We start from the raw sequence: 24,136 nt of genomic DNA, 5'->3' as shown, positions 1-24,136 counted from the left end.
CAACAAGTCTAGCATAAAAGGAATCAGTGCTTAGCCCAGAAGACACTTTTCCCCAAAAAATTCAGCTAAGCAATGAGGAACCAGCCTGTGACTCATGCCCATTATATGTATATTTTACATAAGCTTTGAGTGCTCCCACAAAGCTCTTTGTATTTTTTCACTCTGCTACAATGAAAATAAAAATTGGTTGCCATGGGTTCCTGTCCTGGTGCAAATTTGCCCAGTGTTGATAAATAAGACCAGTAGGGGCTCATTTATAAAGATTCGGCAAGGTTGCACCTGGGCAGTAACTCATTACTGAGTTACAGCCAGGGGCCCACTGTGTTTTTTCCCAGTGTTCCGTCGGCCCAGTCTGACTCTGGTTATTTGTAAATGTAATTCCTATTAAAAGCAGCATCTCAATGTCAAAGTTTTTTTTCTGCACTCCTGGCTCTGACTTCTGAAACAATATTGCAAGCAACCTGTTTGAAAGACCTGAGGGAGACCTGACTCCTGTTATATTTAGACCCTGAGAATAGAAAGAGAAAGAAACACTGTTTTCAACTGCATCACATTTTTACATGTTGCTTGGAAAGATATTTTCTTCATTGTGAAAAAATAATTTTTGGGAGGAGGACCCCTTTCTAACAGAGCCAAACACTTAAGGGGTTATTTGCTAAAACTCAAATTTACCTGGTCTGGTTTTTTGGGTCAAAAACTGGATTTTTTTGTGAAAAAAAACTTTCATTTTTTATGGGAAAAAGAACTTGAATTTTTCAAAATGTATTATACCCCAATACTGCATAAAGCCCAAATCCGAAAAAATCTACCATCTCAGACCTGTTGAAGTCCTGTATAAGTCAATGGGAGAGGAACCAATCTCAATTTGAAGATATTGTGGTTTTTGCTGAGTTTAGCTTGATCTGGGGTTTTGGTCAAAAATCCGAAAAATCAAGCAATTTGTCCAAAAAAAAAAATTGGACAATTCAGGGTTTCTCTTGATTTTATTGGGGTTTTTATGCGATCCAATTAATTCAAGTTTTTTATTGGTAAATAAGTTTGAATCAGGCATGGGCGTTTGGTCGTGGTTTTTGTTTTTATAAAATATGATATAATAAATTCTGAGTTTAGTAAACAACCCCCTTAGACTAATCCACTTTGGTCAAACACTTGAGTGGCTAAAACAGGCAGGTTTTTAACTGTAAGTCAAGATTTAGAATAAAAGAAATTCAACAATCTGAATCAGGTGTTCTGTAGTGTGTAAACAGTGGAAATGTAACTGTACTCAAAACAGTTTCATGTTCTTGTTAATGCTTTTAAAACTAATGTATAATAGCTGCATATAAAAACAGACAAAATGCTTGAGCAATCATTCCAATGATTTCAAATGCACACTTTTATTAGAATTAACATACATTAGAATATGCCAACTAATTAATGAATTGCAGATTCACACTGCTGGTACTGTTCATTTACAGGTTATTCTTTAATAGAATTCATTAAGAATAATGAAAGTAACACATAACATGTGAAATCGGAGCTATCTATGCTGCACACTGGGATGTTTCACATGAGCAGGCTGTGTGGGCGTCAACACTTTCAGAGAAATCTTCAGATTTTTCCAGTCTTGTTTGACTTGTAGGAAGATCTAGAGATGCATCTGTAAAACAAACCCAACCAATAAAAAGGTTAATTAATGAATTATACTAATTATAAATGTATGTCATAAGCATATCATTCTCATTGCATATAATGGGATTTATGATAAAGTTCTTGTGTCCTATACTATAACCCAGTGGCCCCCAACCAGTGACTTGTGAGCAACATGTGGCTCACTAACCCTTTGGATTTTGCTCCCAGTGGCATCAAAGTAGGTGCCTATTTTTCAATTCCTGGCTTGAAGGCAAGTTTTAGTTGCATAAAAACCATGTCTACTGCTAAACAGCGTCTGCCAGTACATATAGGAGCTACCATTAGTAAGTCACAGCCCATGTTTGGTACCCTCAGGAACATCTTGCATGCTTATGTTGCTCTCCAACTTATTTTTACATTTGAATGATTCCTTATTTGTCCCATACAAAGTTATACAAGTACAACCTGTAGTGAAATGTACCCTGATCATGTACAAGGCCTTCCTGACAGTCCGTTGCACAGCCTAAAGCAATAAGTGACTGTATGAGGTACAGCAGATTAATTGGACTTGATAGAACAATGGCAATCTGGTTAGTATTTTAAACCTCTTAATTTCACTAATAATAACATTCACATTACACAGAGGATAACAGCCATCTTTCGGCTCATCAGGACAAAGTGGTGGTGTAAAATAAGGGAAACAACCCATTAAAAGGCATTATACATTTTTATCACAAAAAACAGTAAAAATTGTGGGAAAACCTAAAATCAGGTAAAATTGAGGTTTCACTGCAAATACATATATGATTAAAAGAGTGTTATATTTTTTATAAAAATTGAAATAATTTTCTCTGAATTTCCCACAAATTAATAAAATTAGTAAAATGAAGATAATTTGATTTAAGTATTTACTTAAGTCAGCTGCTGCATCCAATCTTCATTGTGTGTAATAAAAGCTTTTAACTACATTGTTACACACTCACCAGTGGGGAGGCAGTGGAAACCAGTAGACACTTTTTCAGTCTTAAGTGGAGAACAACCTTTGGCACAACGTAAAACAGGCTGAACAGAATAGCACTTGGCCATTGCTCCATCAATCTCTTTCTCCAGTTGCACAAGAGAACGCTTAAGGTTGCAACCTGCATTAAAAAGTTGTTATTGGGACAAAATTGTAGCAAATGCTGAAAAGTAAACTGGGTCTTGGGTACATACGGACATCCTGACCATACAAACTATAGGCTTAAGCTTGAATATTACTTACATAAATATTTCAACCATTACCTTCAGAGCAGGACTCTGCAGGAAGAATCCATGAATGAATAAAGCTCATTGGACCTTTGGCCACAGAACCATCTGGCATCTGAAGTTCCTTTTCATTTTCATCATCATTGTGTCCACAGATTCCACAAGTCTTGCCTTTCATCCATATCGCTGCTTTCAACTGTAAAAAAAAGGACATCCTCAAATACTCATTATGGTCAAAAGCTGATTGTCCGTTTAGATACATACTAAGTGCTAATTCAAATATTTGCTGTTTTTTTTTTTTACTTCAACAGAACAAATAAACTGTGAACATATAGATGAAAGAGTGAAGTTGAAGATTGTATATTATCATGGTGTAGAGCAGTGATCCCCAACCAGTAGCTCGTGAGCAACATGTTGCTCTCCACCCCCTTGGATGTTGCTCTCGGTGGCCTCAGAGCAGGAGCTTATTTTTAAATTCCTGACTTGGAGGCAAGTTCTGGTTGCATAAAATCCAGGTGTAATGCCAAAAAGAGCCTCAATGTAGGTTGACAATCCACATAGGGGCTGCAAAATGGCCAATCACAGCACTTATTTGGCACCCCAATAATATTTTTAATGTTAATGTTGCTCCCCAACTCCTTTTACTTCTGAATGTTGCTCACGGGTTCAAAAGGTTGGGGATCCCTGGTGTAGAGGAACATTCAGGTTGCATTGCACACAACATAGTTTTGAAATGTCCTGCTCTAAGCTCTAATGGAAGCAAAATCACACATTTTATTGCTTAGTAACAGGCCTCTTGCATTTGGGGATTACTTTGCAGGCTGCACTTCATGCCTTGTGCTAAATTCAATGCAAGGTGCAGAACCGTGGTCACACTTTATGGATGCCACATGTCACACACAGGCATTTCCTAGCTTGTGTGTCAGGTTTGTGTCCTACATTTATTGATGGGGGGCATGGTGCACTTCATAAATGAGTCCTAATGTCTCTTAAATTATTGTTAAACCACACACACCTTGAATGTCAGTCCATCATAATCAAGTGAATTAATCCCATATTCTGGAGCAGATAATGACACGCCATTCCCTTTCTTCTTTAGCTCAACAGTAGGGTCTGAAAGAGATAAGGTTTATAATCTGATTTTGAAAAAGTGCCCATACAATTTTTGTTTTCTTACTTCAGGCTGAATGAAGGTTTGAATGCTCCTACCTTCAAATGATTTGTATGGAAGGCGTTCTTCTGATAGTTCTATGCCATTGATCTTCATCTTAAGCATTTCTGATGAGTAGTGCATATCTATATCACTGTGTCAGTGAAGTAAGAAAAAACATACAATTACTAGTGCAATGTGTTGATTGATAATTACAGTAAAGATTCTTCTATTTTCCCACTTACTATGTTCCAAGCTTGACATTAATAGCCTTGTGATTAGGAGACTCTTTTGAGTTTCTCATCAAAACCATAAATTTCATCTCAGGGCTGCAGTCTTGGGCCAGGACATGGTAGCAGTTTTCAGGCAAAGCAGAAACCAAATCTACACCATTGAAGGTTGTGATTTGATCTTGAGCAACCTTGCATTCACCTTGAAAGGAAGGCATAAGATGCATGAAATATTGCGCTATATTAATTCATAACCTTCAGAAACATGACTTGGCTAACCTTGTAGAGAGTCCATGATTATTTGAGGAGCCTCAGCAAATATATTCCATGTTGGGGTCTGTAATACATTTTCTTTTGTATGATGTCCGACAGGAATTGGCACAGGGAGCCTCAAGGCCCTATAGTACACTGTAACCTAAAATTCAGACAATGAACATTCTTAAAAAAGAAATAAAAGTACATTTTATTATTAACAATTCTATCATGTATGAGTAAAGAAGAAAACAATTTGTTTTGTCAAAAAAGTTTTGTATGCAAGGGAATTATACACATAGAGTTAAGAGATTCAGATTCATACATGATTTGATAGCAAATATTATGTTATTACCCTGGGTGTTTGGATTACAACGTCACATGTTCTGGGAGAAGAAAGAGCAAAGACAAGTTTCACTTGACGTTGAGAGTTCCTTTTGTATTCGCCTTGGAATCCCATCATATACATTGCTCCAGGGACATATTCAGCAACACTGAAGGAAAAAATATCAAATCAGTCAGAAAGAAAGAGAAGGCATTTTGGCAGCATGGGACAAATACTGTTACTACAATGAAACTGCAAGGACATAAAGACCTGCTGAAATGAAAAGCAGCTTTTGAACTTACTATTTGCCTGTTGACTTCAATTTTGATGGAATTTTAGGCCAGTTAGCAGTTACTTTAAGTGCTGGTTGATTTCCAAAATTACCCGTTTGAGCTTTGAAATTGATCTTGTAATCTTGGCAGTTTTGACCCCATTTAAGACTTGCCTGTATAAAAAATTAAATATTAGTGAAACTACAGTGCAAAAACCTGATGTCTACAGCAATTACTTCAGCAGAATGTAAACTTTACCTGAGCTTCATATTGGTTATTTACAACAGCATTAAGACATGTTGCCCATCTAGATTTGGAGATGTCCATGACATAAGCCTGAATTTGCTGCTTAGAAGAATGTTGATCTTGATAGACAACCATCTGGTATCCTTGCTTGGTGTTATCATTTAGTACAGCTCTAAAAGTAGCAACAAATACTGGGGACTCTTTGTCACCCAAGAAGTTTGTCTAAAAAACATAAATAATATTTTCGTTACTAGAGTTCCACAGAATAATAATGCACATCCCAGGGATTAATAACTTACTTTTCGCCTGTTTGTGTTTGCACTCTCACTGCTTGAAGAAGAGCTTTCAGAAGAAGATGACCATTGTGATCCTCTTTGTTTTTTGTCCTGGAAAATGAACCAAATGTATTTTTATGAATCCATCAGAGTATTGCATGTTGTATACAACAAAATATTTATTTCATTTTCTGTCATTTCTTTAAAGTGGTGTCAGGTAAAACACAGTAGAACTGGTAGATATTAAGCTGGTGATAAAGTAGGTCACAGCAGCCCATTATTGTTCAAAGAGCTTATATGGCAATGTAAGCTTTGAGATAGGAAACTATGATGCACTAACTTTGATGAAAGTAGAGCCTAGGGGGTAAATTTATCAAAGAGTGAAGTTCCGCCACTAGAGTGAAATTCCGCAGCTCTCAATTCATTTCTATGGGATGGGATGGGATGGGATGAAAGGCGTATTTATCAATGGGTGAAAGTGAAAGTTCACCCTTTGATAAATACGCCTATAAAAATCCCATAGAAATGAATGGAGAGTGGCGGAATTTCACTCCAGTGGCGGAACTTCACTATTAACTTCACTCTTTGATAAATATACCCCTATATCTCTAATATCCTGGAGTAAGGTATATTAACCATATGCTTCTGTAAGGTTCATTTCTGGCTAGCGCAAATTCACTAAAGGTCTTGTGCTCAGGTTAATTTGCATAGGCCGGAAATTTATAGTTGAATGGACGTATATGTTGCAGCAAATACATTACATTACACAAGTCCAGGGAACCTTAATACATAAAATAGAGTTGTTATGAGCCCACCTATAGTTAATGTTCCATATGTTAGAAAATGTATGGGGGAACCTGGTTGAACAAAAATAAATTTGAGGACTTTTACAGGCTATCACTCTGAAAAAAAGGAAAAGACACCAGCGTTTTTTGGACTTAAAAAGCTTTTTCCACAAAAAAATGTGGTGTAAGTAACAGAAGATTGATTGAAGATCTATGACCTGTATGGCTTAATATATGAATATTAACTGTGCTAGGGCTAGGTACAAGTGGTTAGTATATGGAATTTAAGGTATTTCTGCCAGTTGCACTTGGTCTAGCCCTTGATAAGTAAGCTCTGACAAGCTTAACATTAAGGGGCACATTTACAAAGCTCGAGTGAAGGATTCGAATTAAAAAAACTTCGAATTTCGAAGTGTTTTTTTGGCTACTTCGACCATCGAATGGGCTACTTTGACCTTCGACTACTACTTCGACTTCGAATCGAACGATTCGAACTAAAAATCGTTCGACTATTCGACCATTCGATAATCGAAGTACTGTCTCTTTAAGAAAAACTTCGACCCCCTACTTCGGCTGCTAAAAGCTACCGAAGTCAATGTTAGCCTATGGGGAAGGTCCCCATAGGCTTGCCTGCGTTTTTTTGATCGAAGGATATTCCTTCGATCGTTGTATTAAAATCCTTCGAATCGTTCGAAGGATTTAATCGTTCGATCGAACGAATAATCCTTCGATCGTTCGTTTTGTTTGGTATGCCTGTACAGGTGTGGATTTTTATTCTGAAGTTTTGTTTCCAAATTTTGTATGCGACAAGGCCATTCTGGGACATTTGTTTCTAGTAAAAACAGTAAGAAGAGGTATTGGTCTAGGAAAGGCAATAAAGGATTCTGCAGAAGTTTGTCAATGAACCCCAATGTCTACTTTTGGAATTCATATTTATATGTGCGACTAGCCAGAATGTTCTTGGACTACTTGGATTTAATGAACCAATGCCAAATATTAGTTCCTTCTAGTTGAGCACATGTACAAAACACTTGCTATTTTTTGGGTTTTTGTGTTGCAGAAATATTGGGTGTTTTGGGGCTGGTAGAGAACTAGTAACTGATCTCTTGATGCTTTAAACTTAACTGAATAAGTAAAACCTTCAGCTTAAAAACTCACTTTCGTTCTGGCTGCTCTTCTGAAATGGAGGTCATAGAAGTGTCGATGATGCTGTGGGTACAGAAAAATACATAAACAAAAATTTATAATGGTGCTACTGCATATTTCCTACACATATGACATAATCTAATAGTATCTTAATAATGAATAAATATTTTATTTTATTTAACATATGTCCTGTATGTTAATTCTAGAAGTAGAATTGTCTAGAAGTTTAGTAAAGTCTTTTAACAGTACCTTTTTCTTGGTCCACATTTCACTGCTGCTGCTGCTACTACTACTACCACTACTGCTGCTACTGCTGCCATATTTATTCTTGTTCTGTTGGTTCTGTTGGTTCTGCTTGGGCTGTTTCTTTCTTTGTTCATTTTCATGCTGTTTATTGTGGCTCCTGGAGGGGCTGCTTTCACTGCTACTGCTGCTACTACTTCTGCTGCTGCTACTGCTACTACTGCTACTACTGCTGCTACTGCTACTACTGCTGCTACTGCTGCTACTCTGTGCCTTTTGACCATGTTTTCTATTCTCTTGTGGCTTATGTTTGTCCTGCTTCTGACTGCTACTGCTGCTGGACTCCCCTTGCTGTCCGGATTTTTGCCTTCTTCTGTTAGGTCTATCCCTATAAGAAGATGAGGAAGATGAAGAGGAGGATGATGAGGATGAAGAAGATGATGAGGAAGATGATGATGAAGAAGATGATGAAGAAGGTGAAGAGGAGCTAGATGATGATGATTGTTGTCTTTTAGCTTCTACAACTTCTGCATCATGTGGTCTCTTATGTTCTTTACGTTCTTTTTTACTTTTTTTTGAGCGTAGCACTGCAGTTTCATTTGTGTTCTGAAGAAAAAATGGAGTTAGTATAAGAATAATTTATATATTTGACAAATAATACTAAAATGTAAATGCTTGTGCAGCTACTTGCCATAACACTATCATCTATTCCAAGGATCAATTTCAACCGTTTTTGAACTGCAGAGTCACCCATCTTTTCCCCTTCTGTTTCCTCAACTTCTATCAAACCCATTAATTTTGAAGCTGCTTTAGGCCCAGCTGCTATTTCCAGCTGTAGTTTTTCAATTGCTCCTTCAGTGTGGGCTGGAAAAAAAAATTACACAAACAATATCATACAATGTGCCAGTAGACATTTTTATTTAAAAGTAATCCAGTACAGAGCTGGGGTTGTATACCTGGCTTCATTGTGAGTTTGAATTCATGTTCCCCAATAATGTGGTAAAGGAATGTATTTCTATGAGATGCAGCATTGTGGGTTTTGCACTGGATACAGAAATGAACTCCAGCTTTAGAGAGTTTAGTGCAGGCATCGTATGAGTTGATATTAGGTGCAAATTGGGGATGTCCAGGTTCTGTAGAATACTTCCTGGGTCCCATTTCTGAAGAGTCCTCCTGGAGTAAATAAGAAAGTGTGAAGAAATTGCAAGTAAAAATTATATACAGTAAACTATTGTCATTTTTTAAACTGAAAAAGTGAGATGTGAAGAAAGAAAAACATATTAAAAGGGTTATCCTGTTGTACATACACTCTATAACAGTTTTCTCTTCCACCTCATGCCCCTGCCATGATTAAGTTTATGAAATAATTGCAGGTGACCCAACATTGTTCACAAACAGTTCCATGGCATCATGCTTTTGTGTTTGCAGCATATTTCAATTAAACAAACAGCTTGGGAAATGGTTGGGTTATTCACTTAAACACAACACTATAGGGGTAATTTACGACCTCCAAGGCAGTGTGCAAAGTGCAGAAAATGGGTACCTGTATACCCATGGGTACTGACATAGGTGTCCTCCCTCCAACCTCCCACCTGTCCCCTAACTTGTGTGTCATTCAGACATGCAAGTTAGGAAGTGGCAGAAGAAACAGACCACAATGGGCCCCATGCCCTGCCCTATCTCTAGTAGTAATAATGGCAGGACTTCCCTTCCTTGCTCATCCGTCGAATTGTAAATTACCCCTTAGGTGTTTTCTTGCAACGTGATGGTTCATATGGTAGTGTAACACTAAGGGGGTTATTTACTAAAACTCAAATTTATCTCATCTTTTTATTAAACCAAGCCTGACCAAACTTCCATCCAGAATTGTATCTTATTTATCTATAAAATAATTAGAAAAAGTTTGTGAAATGATGGTAAAGTAGTACTTTTCCATGGTCCCGCTGATGCTTCAAGCAAAATTTCTATCCTAGATCAAAGACTGCTGTCTAAAAGAAATGCAAGATTTTTGCTCAGTTCTTGTAGTTATTATACTTCCCTGTACTAATAACACAGTGCTTTGAAGGTTGCTTACCATCATGCTTGCTCCTTCTGCAGAAGATCTTCCAGTTGACTGAAACTGTTTCTTCAGAATATTCTGTTCACTGTTTCTAGGCAACACAAGGTTTTTTCTGGCTGCATCTAGATCCTCTATATTTCTCGTGACAGCAAATGTCTGTGCTCTAAAGAAAAAATGCACAATTGAATCTTAATTGAATAGGGACTCTTAAGGAGTTAGTTAATAAAAGGTGCAAAGTTTATAGGCCTTATTACTAAGCACAACCAATAAGCATTTACTGGTCTCCTGTTTAATAGCAAGTATGTTATTGGTTACTGCACATGGGCAAGTGCTGTGTCTTTTTTATATATGGGAATTGAGGTAGGTTTACTAAACACAATTAAAGTCAATTGACTTATTCCCACAACCATTAGAATACTTAAATGCTTAATCACAAAAAAACCATGCTTAATCACAAAAAAAAGTTGATTGCAAACAAATACGGCATTGTTCTATTCATTTGCAACGAGACTGTAAAATCTTGACTGTTTTAACAAACTGGAAAAAAATTGATTATCGACTTGTTTCAATGCTTCAGATATATTTCCTAATGACTTCTACAGAAACTCTGCAGCAATTAGTAGTCATACTGTTTCATTCTGATTTTTGAGAATTATTTGTTTGATAAATTATTTTGAATATTGATAAAACTGCCTGTTGGACACTCAGCCTATGATTAAGGGATGTTCCCAAATTGCGTTGGGCGTCCATTAAACAGCAGCCACCTGTTTTTTACTGTTACAGTAAACAGTGTTTTTTACTTTAGGAGAAGTGTGCCTTCTACCTTCTCTCCTTTTTGGTGTTGGACACTTATGGGGTAGATTTACTAAGGGTCGAAGTGCACATGAATTTCAAAGTATTTTTTGGGTACTTCGACCATCGAATTAGCCAAATTCGACTTAGATTCAATCATTCAAATAGAAAATATTTCGAATGTTCGACCATTCGAAAATCGAAGTACTGTCTCTTTAAAAAACTTTGACACTTCGCCACTTCCTGACGAAATGTTAGCCTATGGGAACCTCCTAGAACCTAGAGCCAAAATTTGGCTATGTTTTAAAAAGTCGAAGTTTTTTTTTTGAAAATCGTTCGATTGATCGATTAAATCGGTTGAATCGTTCAATTAGAACGATTTCACCGAACAGTCAAACGATTTTACTTCGACCAAAAACGGCCAAAAAAATTCAAAAAGAAAAGTTAGACTATCGAATTTGGCCTATTCGATGGTCGAATTTTGATGTTTTTTAATTTCGAAATTCGACCCTTGATAAATCTGCCCCTTATGACTAACCGGCCAAACTTTACAGACACAAAGGCAAGGTGAAAAAGTGCAAAAAACAGTGCTATGGTATTTTGTACTTTTCTGCCCAACATCAGGATGGAAAATATCAGAATCTCTCTCCATATGCAGGACTTCCTATACTTGGCAATGCTGGTTGGAGATGGGACCGAAATGCGCTTTTCAGGTTGCACAAGGTTTTAGGGAGCCATGTACAAGATTCCCATGAACCTGCCAGGACAGAGCCCATGACCAGGGGTGCAAGTATTAAGAGTAAGAAGGGTTGCAACTTCGCTTCAGCACTTGCACTCCTGCTCATAGTAAATTTACCTGACTGATTTGTTTAAAGTTATTGAAATAATTGTAGCATATCTTTTTACTTTTTATTGCCCTGCCTCTGTATGAGGTTAGAATGAAAACAGACATGACCTACAAGCATGTTGTAACCCTACATGAACTAACAGTATTTTACTGGGAGAGGGTATACGTTTACATTTCATGCAATATTTTACCCATACATTGATAGTTCTTGTATTACCAACAAATCAAAATCTAGTAAAATACCTTAATTCTACCAGGTGGTTTTCTTGTTGACATGGAGGTGTTTCTATTTTAAAGTTTCTGTCTTTCATATCCAGATAGGCAGTGAATTTTGCTGGTAGACGTGCATGCACTTTGCCATGGAATTCAAACCCTGCCTGGATTAGGCGACTGTTTATTCCCATTGTTCCCACTTTGTAAAACATAAAGCTGTAAAATGAATTCAGAAAGAACAAGTCAATAACAAAGAAAGAATGATAACATATTATTGCCTATTTCTATTCACTAGGAAACAATGACATTTTTTGAATACATTCGTCTGTAGTTAACTGTAAGTGTAATAATTTTACAGGACATAATTGCAGTCTATAAAATTACATAATTCCTACCTTGGGTTCACATCTGCATTGAGTTGGATTTGGGATTCCATAAGCTGGGCTACACTAAAATCTTTAGATGGACTGGGTTTAACTTTGATGTCGCCTATAATAGATAAATAAAGAGAAATGCAAGCACAGCAAGGGAAATCCTGAAAGAGAACTCCTAAGTACAGGTGAAGACTTACTGTTGACAGCTGCATTGACGATGGCAGAATGGTATAAACTGAACTCAGCTGGCAAACCTACAGTAGTTGGAATGAGGTATCGATACTCCCCAGTCATAAGGGCTTGAGAATAATGTCCAGCAACGCCACCGAGAAACTTGTTCAGAATATTTCTAATCATAGTGTGTCTCTCTGCTGGCTCATTCAGTGCCTGTTGTGTAGAAAAAAAAACTATGCTCACAATCATATGCCTAGAATCAAAGTACAGGTATGGGATATGTTACTCAGAAACCGTTATCCAGCAAAGCTCCAAATTAAGGAAAGGCTTTCTCCCATAGACTCCGTTACAATTAAATAATCCAGATTTTTAAAATTGATATTCTTTTTCCTCTGTAATAATAAAACAGTAGCTTGTACTTGATCCCAACTAAGATATAATTAATTGGAAGCAAAACCAGTTTATCGGGTTTATTTAATGTTTTATTGATTTTCTAGTAGACTTAAGATAAGAAGATGGAAATTATGGAAATATCCACTATCCAGAAACCCCAGGTCTCAAACATTCAAGATAACAGGTCCCATACCTGTATATATCATATAAGGGCTGTGAGGAAGTACAAGGCCAGAAAATAAGTAAGTTGGGGCTATATTTAAGGTGGCAGGGTGAAGAAATGCAACACTTTGAAAAGCACCTTTTGTAGTGCAAAACTGTTGAAGCTCTGACGTGGCCACAGATAGTAGACTTTAATTACTTCAGTGGACTGCCAGTTTCTATTGTGGAGTAATGTTTTGGCATATAATCCACTGCAATTCTGTAGTATGCACTTTTTTACATAAGCATAGGTGTAAATCTCTGGTGTATAATTTCCAGCTATTCAGAAGTATAAGAGAAAGCAGGTATATGTATTAACGAGCTAACAATATCAGCATTACCTACCCGAATAATATTTTGAATGACTTCTTTATTGACTTCAGTGAAGGCAATTTCTTGGCCTAGAACTTTGACATAGCCAGATATCAGAGGCATCTGGGAAGGCAGCCCCTTAAATCCCAGCAGCTGGAAGGATAGATAAGAAAATAAGTAACCAGTCCTAACAATTGAGAAATATGCAAGACACAACAAAAGAAGGGAAAATGCAAATACTTACAGTTTTCAAAATCTGAGAGATTTTCTTGCGCATGGGGAAATCAGCAAATTGAATGTTTTGTTTTCTAAGAATTTCTTCTATTCCTTCTCCCCTTATACCAATCTGTATTAAAAAAAATTGTAAAATTATGTTTGCCAAATAACAAATCTTGAATGTCATATAAAGTTTATTGAGCACTCTCAAAATATAAGATTATTCTATGTGATAATTTGATGTTATCCTTATAGCTAGTTTCTGCCACAATTTTCCTGATCTCTTGAATTGGCACAGGCAATCGAAAGCAAATTGTTTATATTTTACTTAGGGGGTTATTTATCAAGCTCCGAATATGTGAACCTCAATAATTCGTAGTTTTTGGAGCAAAAAAAAAAAACGACAAATTATTCGATCAATTAAACTCCGATGGTCTTAAAACGACGAATCTGAAACCCCGACATCTAAAAGCTCTCGAGGTCCTGTTTAAGTCAATGGGGAAGGTCCCAGTGTCTGCGCTGATGTCTGTACCGATATCTGATGGTTTCAGGGATTTGGTGTAAAAAACGTGGAAAACTCAGAACAATTTGGGTTTTTTTCTTCATAAATAAGGTCCATTCGGAGTTGCTCGAAGTTGGATATTAGAAATACTGAGATAATTTTGGAACTTGATAAATAACCTCCTTAGTGTTTTTAAAATGTAGAAATGTTAACATATTACTATGCAAAGGGTAAACCTGTCTCTCAAACCCAGTTCTTGTGCAAAGGCCCAGTTTCAGGGTTTATTCCTAATTGAGAATAAATAGTTTTTTTAGCAATCCTGTGTAGTAAACTGTGCCACCTATGTCTAAAATGAGAGCTGCTTGTGGTGAATTCATGTTCTATAATTACCTCTAGGATATCACTCTCCACTCCAGCCAGATACTCTCGGAATTTAGCGAGAATGAAAACTGGGAACATTGTGTTGGCACTGTTCATAACGTACACTTTAGCAGCACCACCAGCCATTAGATTGTCTGTGGGATCGACAAATACAATATTGTCTTTTGTCTTTGTGCCAAGATTATTTTCATTTCAGGAACAATTTAATAATATAACATATTTCAAATGATTAAACAGTTTGCATTTACTTACATTTGAAAGTATCTACCCGCATTACTTTGCTGTATCTGTATCCCAGGTTGTCAAGGCTTGGGTTTAAAATCTTAAGAGCAACACTGCATGCCGCCGCCCTAAAGATGAGAAATATTCCCATGACTAAAAAAATGTATATTTCTATACGTTGCTTCTATAAATTTAATTATTCAGATGGGGCTTTTGCATCGGGCCAACAATTTAAGATACACTGGTGTTTGTCCAGATATTAGATCAATAGTTAGTTAGATAATAGTTTCAATATAGTTCAGCACAAGACACATATAATTAGTTATTAAGATATTTTAGTTATTAAAAGATTAGTTCTTCTGACATACTCGTTGTTTACAATATCAATTCACACACATATATATATATATATATATATATATATATATACAAATTCATTGCTCTCTTGGTTTGTACTTACAGTGGTTCCAGGTGAGGTACACTGCTTTTTGCCAGTGCCTTCAGTTGGGAGTAGGTGAAGCTTGCAAGCTGAAGGTTGGTTTTGCTCTCTCTTGCTGCCACATTTGCAATGGTGGTCACTGTTGCCAGATGAGGCTTAGTCTCAAACAAAGCCAAACATGCCATCATACGAACTTCAGTGCGAACATCGCGGTCCATGAAAATCTGGAGTAGGATTTCTTGAACCTGAAAGTAAGGAAAAATATTTCTTAATTCACTTGCAATAAACTTTTAACATGCCCAATATGTATATAAAAATGGTCCCAACTCATGTGTGTTAGTAATACCCAACAGTGTGGGATCAAAACGTGAATAAACTGTTCAGACATGTTCACCGAGCACTGGGTGCATCTAATAGCAGACAGATAAGTCTGAATTCATTGTTTTGTGATTGCTATGTGAACTAAGAAGAAACCAGCTGTATGTGCATAGAATCGTGAATGCATCTTACTTTTTGTGGGTCTTGCTTGGCTATGTTCCTCAGGGCCATCACAGCATCAGTCTGAATTCTGACAGGAAGTTGATAGGCACTGGAGGAAAATCCGGGCAGGAATTTCTGAATCCGCTTAATACTTTCCCTCTGTCCAGCATTCCCTAGAGCCTTCAGAGCCAGAGCAATTATTTCTGCATGGCCCTTGTCAGCAGCTTCAGCAGCTAAATCATGAAGAGGCTGGAACATAATCCATAGAATTTATATGGGGACAGTCAAAAAAAACCAAGGAGAATATATATATGACTACAAGATATTTAGATTGTTTACAGTTGGCTACAGGATAGCTAATAGGTGGACATTCATACATTACAACATGCAAATTAACAGGTGGGGCAAAGCAATATTATGGACTTTATTTGAATCTGTTTGTTGGCTCTAAACTATATGGGAGTTGTGTAATAAAAGGCAGTAAGTTTGCCCAGGAGCAGTAACCAATCAGCAGGTAGCATTTACTGGTCACCTGTTTAAAAGCAAACATCTTTGCAGAAAGCTATCCAAAACGTAGGTTTCTAAAATGATTGAAAGTTTGAACATACAGCAGAATTGTTTAGAATGACTCAATATTGCTTCATATTTTTTTAAATCATTCAACTCATTGGGGCTCATTTATCAACACTGGGCATATTTGCCCATGGGCAGTTACCTATAGCAACCAATCAGCGATAAGATTTTTAAAGCCAGCTGCAAGTAGAACAATGAATGCAGCAATCTGATTGGTTGCCATGGGTTACTGCCCATGGGCAAATTTGCCCAGTGTTGATAAATGACCCCCATTGTGTCTGGGTGTTGAAGACTCTTACCTCTAGCGCCTGCTCAGGGCAGCTTGATAACTGATCACAGTACTTTTTCACCATTGTTCCGTAGGCAAGGATAGCAGCTTTGTGCACTGTGGAATATTTCTGCACTTTTGAATCTTGCACAAAATCCTACAAATAAGGAAACAAGCGAAAAAAATTGCAAAGATGTCTCTTTAGTTGTAGTCTAACATTTAATTTGATGTAAATTATCTAGATCTGCACACCTACCACTGTCTAAAAAAAATCAACACGCACTTAGGAACAGTGTTGTTTTATTAGTGGGCCATATAAGATTTGTATTCCACTGTGAAATGCTCCCACCAATAATTTCATGAGAAGGAATGTCCCAGTGTTTAAATTACTAGACTGACTTATTTCTTTTTTGGCCCCTGTGTCAGCTCAGGGATCTCAATTATATTTAACTCTACCTTGCTGGATCTCATTCTACAAACATGGCAGAAGCCAGATAATACTTTGCACCATCTTGTTTCTGCCATTATTGTGTTCATTAGTTGTACATTATTGCTGCTGCTAGTTGGCAAGAAGCATAATTGTTTCATACAGAGTATATAGCTTGCAATAAATAAATAATTTTCTATTTAGTCACTAGGTTTTTCTCTAGGCTTCTGGGAGTCAGTATAGAGTGTTACCATGAAGGGACCAACAGATCATGATTTTACTGCACAGACTCTTAGCAGTTATGGAGAAATGATATGCTGTCTAAACATGAAGATAAAGCAGATGTGAAAAATACAGTACTGAGTGGCTAAAGGTAAGCTCTGCTTCTGAATAGTAGGATTGATAATTCCCTGGGAAGAATATTTAAATAATGGGGGGTATCATTAAAATGCAGGAACCTCTTACAAGTAGACATATTTCATCTTAATCTCAAAATGTATTATTTGAGGCACTTCTTTATTTTGACTATAGTTGATATATAAACTATATCATGTTTTAATGAGCTATTACTGTATATCTACCTCTTCCAATAAGACTGTAAAACAGTTACAGGCAATATACATATATTGAAGATATTGTATGCTTTTTTAGATTTACTTTTTCTTTACAAGGCAATATGTATTATTTTCCACCTTTAACAAATTTGTCAGCATATGCTTAGACTGGCATTAGGCAGAAAAAGCAGTGGGATAACTATAGCTACATCTTATTTGTATAAATAGCAATGTTGTGTATAATAAGTCCATTTATGTTAGCACAACACAGTAAATTGTAGTTAGACTTACTGTGGAGATCTGGAAGGCTCGCTGGCTTGGCCTAGCAGAACGCAATGCAAGGGTTATAGTGACTGCGGCTTCATAAGGATTCAGTTCCTCGTTGTGAATAAGTTGTTTGACAAATTTCAGACAATCTACTGTACCTGCCATAGGGATGGCATCAAGTAACCAGCGCCTGCAAAAATCATGGATTGGTTAGAGTGACTGTTCTCTTTAATGGCCATTATATTCCATTCATAAGCAGCATTCAACCTACTTGTATTTTCTGTTACATGGTTATTGTATGTTATAAGTACACACTCATTCATTCCATCCTGATTTGTTTAAATTCAAACATCAGTGAGAACAGATAATACATTCTTACAAGGCAACAAGAGCAAATCCACAGGCAAAATAAGCTCCTGAGCACATTGAACTGGTCAGTTAAGGTCACCTAGCTTATTAATATGTGCTGTAGGCTACATAGCATGTATGGGATGATCCCTCAGTCCATACACAGTAACACTACCAATGAGAAAGTGGTTACTCCCCTAAATAATAATTAGTTATAATATGTGGCATAGACACATATAGTTTCTACAAAAACAGAAAGGCAGATTTGAATTGCAACCTGTATTGAGTTCTTTGTGCAAACTGTTTCCAAAGTGCCTGAAGATCTTCAAAGTCTGATGAACGCAGAAGCTGTATCAGCTGGAGGAACTTGACTGGGGTATCTTCACGTATTTGCTGCTGTGTGTCCTTCATCAGATGCTGCAAGACTTCCACTGCCTGACAAAAGGAGAGAAATAAAGATATAAGAGCAATAATTATATGAATCTAAGAAAAACTGAAAGTTATTATTGTTATTGGTAGTAGCAGTAGTATTAATAATACACATATTTATAAAGTACTAACATATTTTGCAGTTCTTTTAAAAATATTTTTAAAGATTACAACTGATACAAGAGGTAAAGAGAGCTCTGCTCAATAGAGCCTACAATCAAAAAAACTGGGAACTAGGGACAGCAGACAGAGAAGGGAAATATGGAAATATTTGCCATAATGTGCCAAATGTGTTTGCTTGACAGTTTTGTAGATGAAAGCATGAATCTGTTGTATAGAAATTCATCTTCTGTGTGAAGTTTCCAGAGATGTTCTGTACTTCTACATCACCTCTAGTTAAAGATTGGTGTGAAAAGACTGGGGTTTGCCTGCCAGAGGTTAGAGGTTTTGGTAAATGTACTGTATAATACAGAGTAATCATTTTGAATTGCTTTATTTTGGAAGGAATTAGAGGACATGTTATGGTGACAGCAAATTTAAGTGATGATGTTAGGATTGTGAATTGGTTTTGTAGCTTAGATGGATTTGAGAAGTGGTAAGAAAGAAGAAGAAAGCAATATATTCAAAGACTTACTAAGAGAATACTAAATGAAGACATTGCCCACCAGTGTGTGTTGGAGATTAAGCCCAATGGGATAAGATAGGATGCTGTTGAAATATTGGAGCTGTGCAACTAAATTGGTTAGAGGTGTGAAAGACTTAAATTATGAGGGTAGACTGTCAAGGTTGGGGTTGTTTTCTCTGGAAAAAAGGCGCTTGCGAGGGGACATGATTACACTTTACAAGTACATTAGAGGACATTATAGACAAATAGCAGGAGACTTTTTTACCCATAAAGTGGATCACCGTACCAGAGGCCACCCCTTTAGACTAGAAGAAAAGAACTTTCATTTGAAGCAACGTAGAGGGTTCTTCACAGTCAGGACAGTGAGGTTGTGGAATGCACTGCCGGGTGATGTTGTGATGGCTGATTCAGTTAATGCCTTTAATAATGGCTTGGATGGTTTTTTGGACAGACATAATATCAAAGGCTATTGTGATACTAAACTCTATAGTTAATATAGGTATGGGTATATAGAATTTAATTAAAAGTAGGGAGGGGTATGTGTATGGATGCTGGGTTTCATTTGGAGGGGTTGAACTTGATGGACTTTGTCTTTTTTCAACCCAATTTAACTATGTAACTATGTAACTATGTTAATGGGTATACTAAGTCACCTAGACAGACCAGACATGTCCAGTTACATGTCCTAGAGGAAATACAGAGAGGGATGTCCTGTAGATTTGGTCCCTCATAGCTACACATTTTAATACATATTTCATATTGAAATACCAAGCTAACAGACAAATACAGAGATTAATCCTTATTGTGCTGGCCATGCCAGACACCAGAACAGGCACTGAAACATGCATTGCAAAAATGTTGCAGCACATTGAATATATTTATATTTTATACAGTGTTCTGTATATATTGCCTATTTTTTGTGTAAGTTTTACTTCTTTTCAAAAGCTGGTGTGTCATATATGAGCGGTATTATGAGAAATAATAGCGAAATAATTGTTTGAAACCAGTGCAATGTATTGTATCTGTAACTAACAGTGACTAAACCAAGAATACCTGAGCTTCTGGGCTCTTCGTCTTCATTAAATGGAATGGCATTTGGTGCAGTTCTGATGCAAATTGATAGTGAAGGTTTCCACGGTTCTTAAGCTGAATCTGAGGAGGATGTATAGGGCCACTTTTACTTCCGGTCCATACAAGTATTTGTCTGATTGATGAGAAGTAACAAAAGGGAACTTTACATATTCTGATGCACATAAATCTTCAGTACCATACTTAAAATAATTTCCACAATTCTCAAAGTAAAACTAGAGTTACAAGTTTGAAAATTCTAGATATTCTTCATTCTAAACTCATAGCAATGTTTAACAGTAGTTAGCTACATTATGACAAAGATTGCCAGACAGACTGCATTCCCCAGCTGTTGTTTAGCTATCTGTTTCACTGTCTATCTAATGGTTATAGGCTTTCTGAAGGCATGGGGTTTGGACATGTGACTTACTATTTCTACTTTTTCTCTGCCTGGTCCCTGTAACCTGATGTGGTAGACTTTGATTTAATAACTTCTCTAAAACTATAGCCCACTTCAGTAAAGCCGGGAACCCATACTCTTTTTTTTTTTACAGACTTTTTACTATTTAGGTTTATAAATGGATTATGTATTTAAATCTTTTGTCTGATAAGCCATATCTACTACATAGTAGTAAGTAAGTAAGTACATAAGTATTACATACATTTTTTTGTAGTAGAAAAACAAGAATAATAGTTCTATAAGTACATCCTTCAACCATTTGATAGGGTTAAATATCTGTTGCACCACCCACCTTGATTCCATTGTAGCAGCCCCATTACGTTCAGCAAATGGAGTGAATTGGAGGACCTGTCGAGCTGTGACTTCCATGATAACACTACCCTGATCTCTGCCCTTCAGTTTATATGTGTAAGTTGCTGTACCACGTATGTTTCTGTGGAACTGTAGAAGAAATGAATCACTGTAGTCCAATTTTAGATCTGGGTGGACTTACAAACCCAATCTGATAAACAATATATACAGCATACCTGTTTACAGGACTCACAGCTTTCAGTTAACTCAAAACCAATGCCTTTGAATACTTTTTCATGACAGTTATTAAAGTCTGTAGCCTTGATAATGCTGATCCGGTCTCCTCTGCTGTCTTCTTGAAGCACATATCTCGTGTGACAGATGCCACCAATGCTAGGCTATAGATAGAGTTCAATGAGAAAACTGTAAGAACTGAGTAGATCAAAGTGTTTTTTTAATTAATGACAATTGTGTAATATGCATAATATGTGCATCATTATATATGTGTTTGCGCAATTTGGGCATTACACCTATATAATAATTTTTAGAATTTACACTAACCTCTTGAAGGTCATACACATTCTGAGATTTCTTTATGGTGACCTGAAGCAGATTCAAAATTCCTCTATAGATATTTAAAACAGTATCCGAAACATCATCAGAAACAAAAATGTCTCCAACACGGCCATTACTGTATTGAAACCTTGCTGGTTTGGTGAGCTGTTCTGCAAGAGCTTGAGTCAGTTTTGAGGATCGAGTAAATGGGTCTTTTGGCCAGACACCATTGTACTCCTTTAATTCTGGAGACTGAATCTAAAGCAGAAGAAGAAAAAAGCCATGTGTCTAAACCACAATAAATATATATTTTTTGAAAGACAGATAACTTTACTTTGCCAGCACAAGAAACATTAAAAAGCAATGAAGCAATAAGAAAAAATCATCAAAATGTTGACTCATGGATATATAAATAATTGTCCACCCTGACTCACTGTAAACTAATCCCTTAGCATATCATGGTTTCATTTGTATGAACATTGTTCATAAAACAGAACTTGGAAATTTAATATGGGTACATTTTAGGATTATACTGATATGTCCTTAATTAATCTCACTTTTTTTTATTTTTTTTGTATTCCTGCATTTATTCTCATCTCAGAGTATCAAAGCTATGTTGAACTCTGTAACTATATAAAATTAAGGTGTTACTGTTTTAACATTTTCTGAGTTATTCTGGAATATCTTCAATTCTGAACATGGCTTTATTTTAAAAACAGAAGCAAACGCAAGTGGTACTTACCTTTAGAAAGTAGGACCTCTGGGCATAGGCGCTGATCTCAACCTTGCAGTTAATTTTAATACCAGCCCGAGACAAACCACTTTCAGGAAATCCATTTAAGATAACAGCTTCATAGTTATAGACAGATGTCTTGCTTTCACTGAACACAGGCTCTAAAATAAACAGATGCACAAGAACAGTCAGTGTCATGTTATATTTCTATTATGAAACTTGTATTGGTGATCTTAGCACAAAACCTACCTATTTGAGTTCTTTCAGAGCCTGGAAAAAAACACAAGAAGCAAAGAAGAAGAGTTATAAGAAGAGTTTCTGTTGATTTTTTAACCAAAGGTTATAAAATAAATAATGTCAGTAATGTCAGTCAAAACTTTGATATCTAATCTAATGATTTTCTTGGTGGCAGTTACTAAAAAATGTCTAGAAAGCCATTCTGAATTTAAAAGTTATCTGCTATTAAACACAACACTAACTTATTAGACTGTACTTCTCCTTCTACTTACCTGCTATTGCAAGCAAAAGTGCTAGGATGATTCCCCTCATGGTGATGGCGAATACTGAACCATGCACAACTTGCCATATTTATTACAGGAAAATTTGTAACACGTGACTTTTTGGATGCTTTATTCAGAAATTGTTATCAGGTTATGCAAATAGTTACATCACCACATTAAGGTTACATGCAGGTAAAAAATCACCATTATTATTTGTAAATTATTTTTATTGTATGGACAGGTATGTGCTAGCAATATATATGTTTAGACTTATGCAAATATGAACATTACTGACAATATTATAGTTGTACTTTTTTTGGCTTTATTTTGTAGTTTATTTTCTAATCAATTTGGCCAGGTTGCAATTTAAATCAACCTTGTTGAGGTCATTGTGACCCTTGCCAAACTTGGTAAGCAGATCAAGTCAAAGTGACTGCGTGTAACTTTTAAATCAAAGAGCACACAATAAATAACTTTTTATTAAGTTATAAATCTGTTTTGATACCCTTTTGCATTGATATCCCTCTGGTGGTACTAGATAGAATACCCAAGATATGGTGCACCCAATATTTAGGGGCTAATTTATCATTCCTTGTATAATTGTATATAGCAATAATGAGAGTAATTTATGATTCATTCCACTGCAGTCAGAATCCTTTCTTCCCACATGTTATATGCATTGCAAACAAAGGGTTCAGATAAATGACAGTGCTCAGTGTGGCACTCAGTACTATCACTGCATGGAAGAGAATGTGCTTCTGATGTTTGCTGACATTTATGATAGACAGGTATGGGAACTGTTATCCAGAATGTTTGGGACTTGGGGCTTTCTGGATAAGGGGTCTTTCTGTAATCTGAATCTCCACACCAAAGGAAAAGGAACGGCGTTGTACACTCAGTTTAACTAAATAGCTGTCTTAAATAGCAGTGCTCACTGGTATAACCCCGGGCCAGTGCCAAATGTTAGTCACCCCCAAGTGATTGTACTGACTTACCTGAAACCCTGGGCCGGTGCTCCTATCAGCAGAAAACTGCACCAGCCTGGGGTTACAATCACTTGAGGGTGCACCCCAAGTGTACGATGCCTTTCCTTCTCCTTTAAGTCTACTAGAAAATCATGTAAACATTAAATAAACCCAATAGGCCGGTTAAGCTTCCGATAAGGATGGATTATATTTTATCTGTGATCAAATACAAGGTACTGTTTTATTATTACAAAGAAAAAGAAGATATTTTTTTAAAAATTTAATTAGTTGTTTAAAATTTAATCTATGAGAGATGGTCGTCCCATATTTTGGATATTTCTGGATAACTAGTTTCCAGATAACAGATCTTATACCTGTATAGTAAGTCCTTGCTTGGTCTAACATGAACAACACAAAAAGAAAGGATTGAGGTATGGCAGCAGCTCCCTTACTAAACTGTTAGGTCAACAATGATGAAATAACAGAAGCCTGTAATAAAAAAAAATACATTTGAAAACAAAATCACATCCCCTTTACACAATTATGTGAATACATTATAACTAATTGCTATGACTAGTTAGGTTTACGTTGCTTTAAAATGAATATTGTCAAATATATAAGAAAAAAGTCACTTCAAAACTGGGGATTAATAATGTTAATAAAGCCAAATCACATGCATTTCAGCCAA

General features: G+C 36.4%; 1 protein-coding gene across 1 annotated transcript; it reads right to left on the bottom strand.

Annotated features, from left to right (window-relative positions):
* Positions 1-1,357: 1,357 nt before the first annotated feature.
* Positions 1,358-22,579, bottom strand: LOC108714181 (vitellogenin-A2). Its single transcript, XM_018258149.2, has 35 exons — positions 22,493-22,579; positions 22,233-22,253; positions 21,993-22,144; positions 21,257-21,508; positions 20,932-21,093; positions 20,697-20,845; positions 19,930-20,080; positions 18,100-18,257; positions 17,499-17,664; positions 16,258-16,383; positions 15,416-15,634; positions 14,927-15,150; positions 14,497-14,594; positions 14,254-14,378; positions 13,390-13,491; positions 13,179-13,298; positions 12,263-12,452; positions 12,087-12,180; positions 11,722-11,907; positions 9,855-10,002; positions 8,737-8,953; positions 8,472-8,644; positions 7,787-8,386; positions 7,550-7,600; positions 5,631-5,717; positions 5,344-5,553; positions 5,116-5,258; positions 4,844-4,982; positions 4,516-4,651; positions 4,252-4,438; positions 4,066-4,160; positions 3,872-3,969; positions 2,893-3,052; positions 2,595-2,750; positions 1,358-1,639 (listed from the first exon to the last, which is right to left on the bottom strand). Exons 1-35 carry the CDS (start codon positions 22,530-22,532, stop codon positions 1,524-1,526), a joined length of 5,451 nt encoding a protein of 1,816 aa, XP_018113638.1. The 5' UTR covers positions 22,533-22,579; the 3' UTR covers positions 1,358-1,523.
* Between the last annotated feature and the right edge of the window lie 1,557 nt (positions 22,580-24,136).

The sequence above is a fragment of the Xenopus laevis genome, chromosome 4L, assembly GCF_017654675.1.
Source record: "Xenopus laevis strain J_2021 chromosome 4L, Xenopus_laevis_v10.1, whole genome shotgun sequence".
Classification (NCBI taxonomy): Eukaryota; Metazoa; Chordata; class Amphibia; order Anura; family Pipidae; genus Xenopus; species Xenopus laevis.
This window is presented reverse-complemented; position numbering and strand designations above follow the sequence as displayed.

Excerpts from the sequence above, each read along its gene's own strand:
- LOC108714181 (XM_018258149.2), bottom strand. The coding sequence starts at position 22,532 with ATGAGGGGAATCATCCTAGCACTTTTGCTTGCAATAGCAG. Across the intron at positions 8,645-8,736 it reads CAAACTCACAATGAAGCCAG|CCCACACTGAAGGAGCAATT; the intron begins GTATACAACCCC and ends TTTTTTTTCCAG. Across the intron at positions 3,053-3,871 it reads ATGATGGACTGACATTCAAG|TTGAAAGCAGCGATATGGAT; the intron begins GTGTGTGTGGTT and ends TTTTTTTTACAG.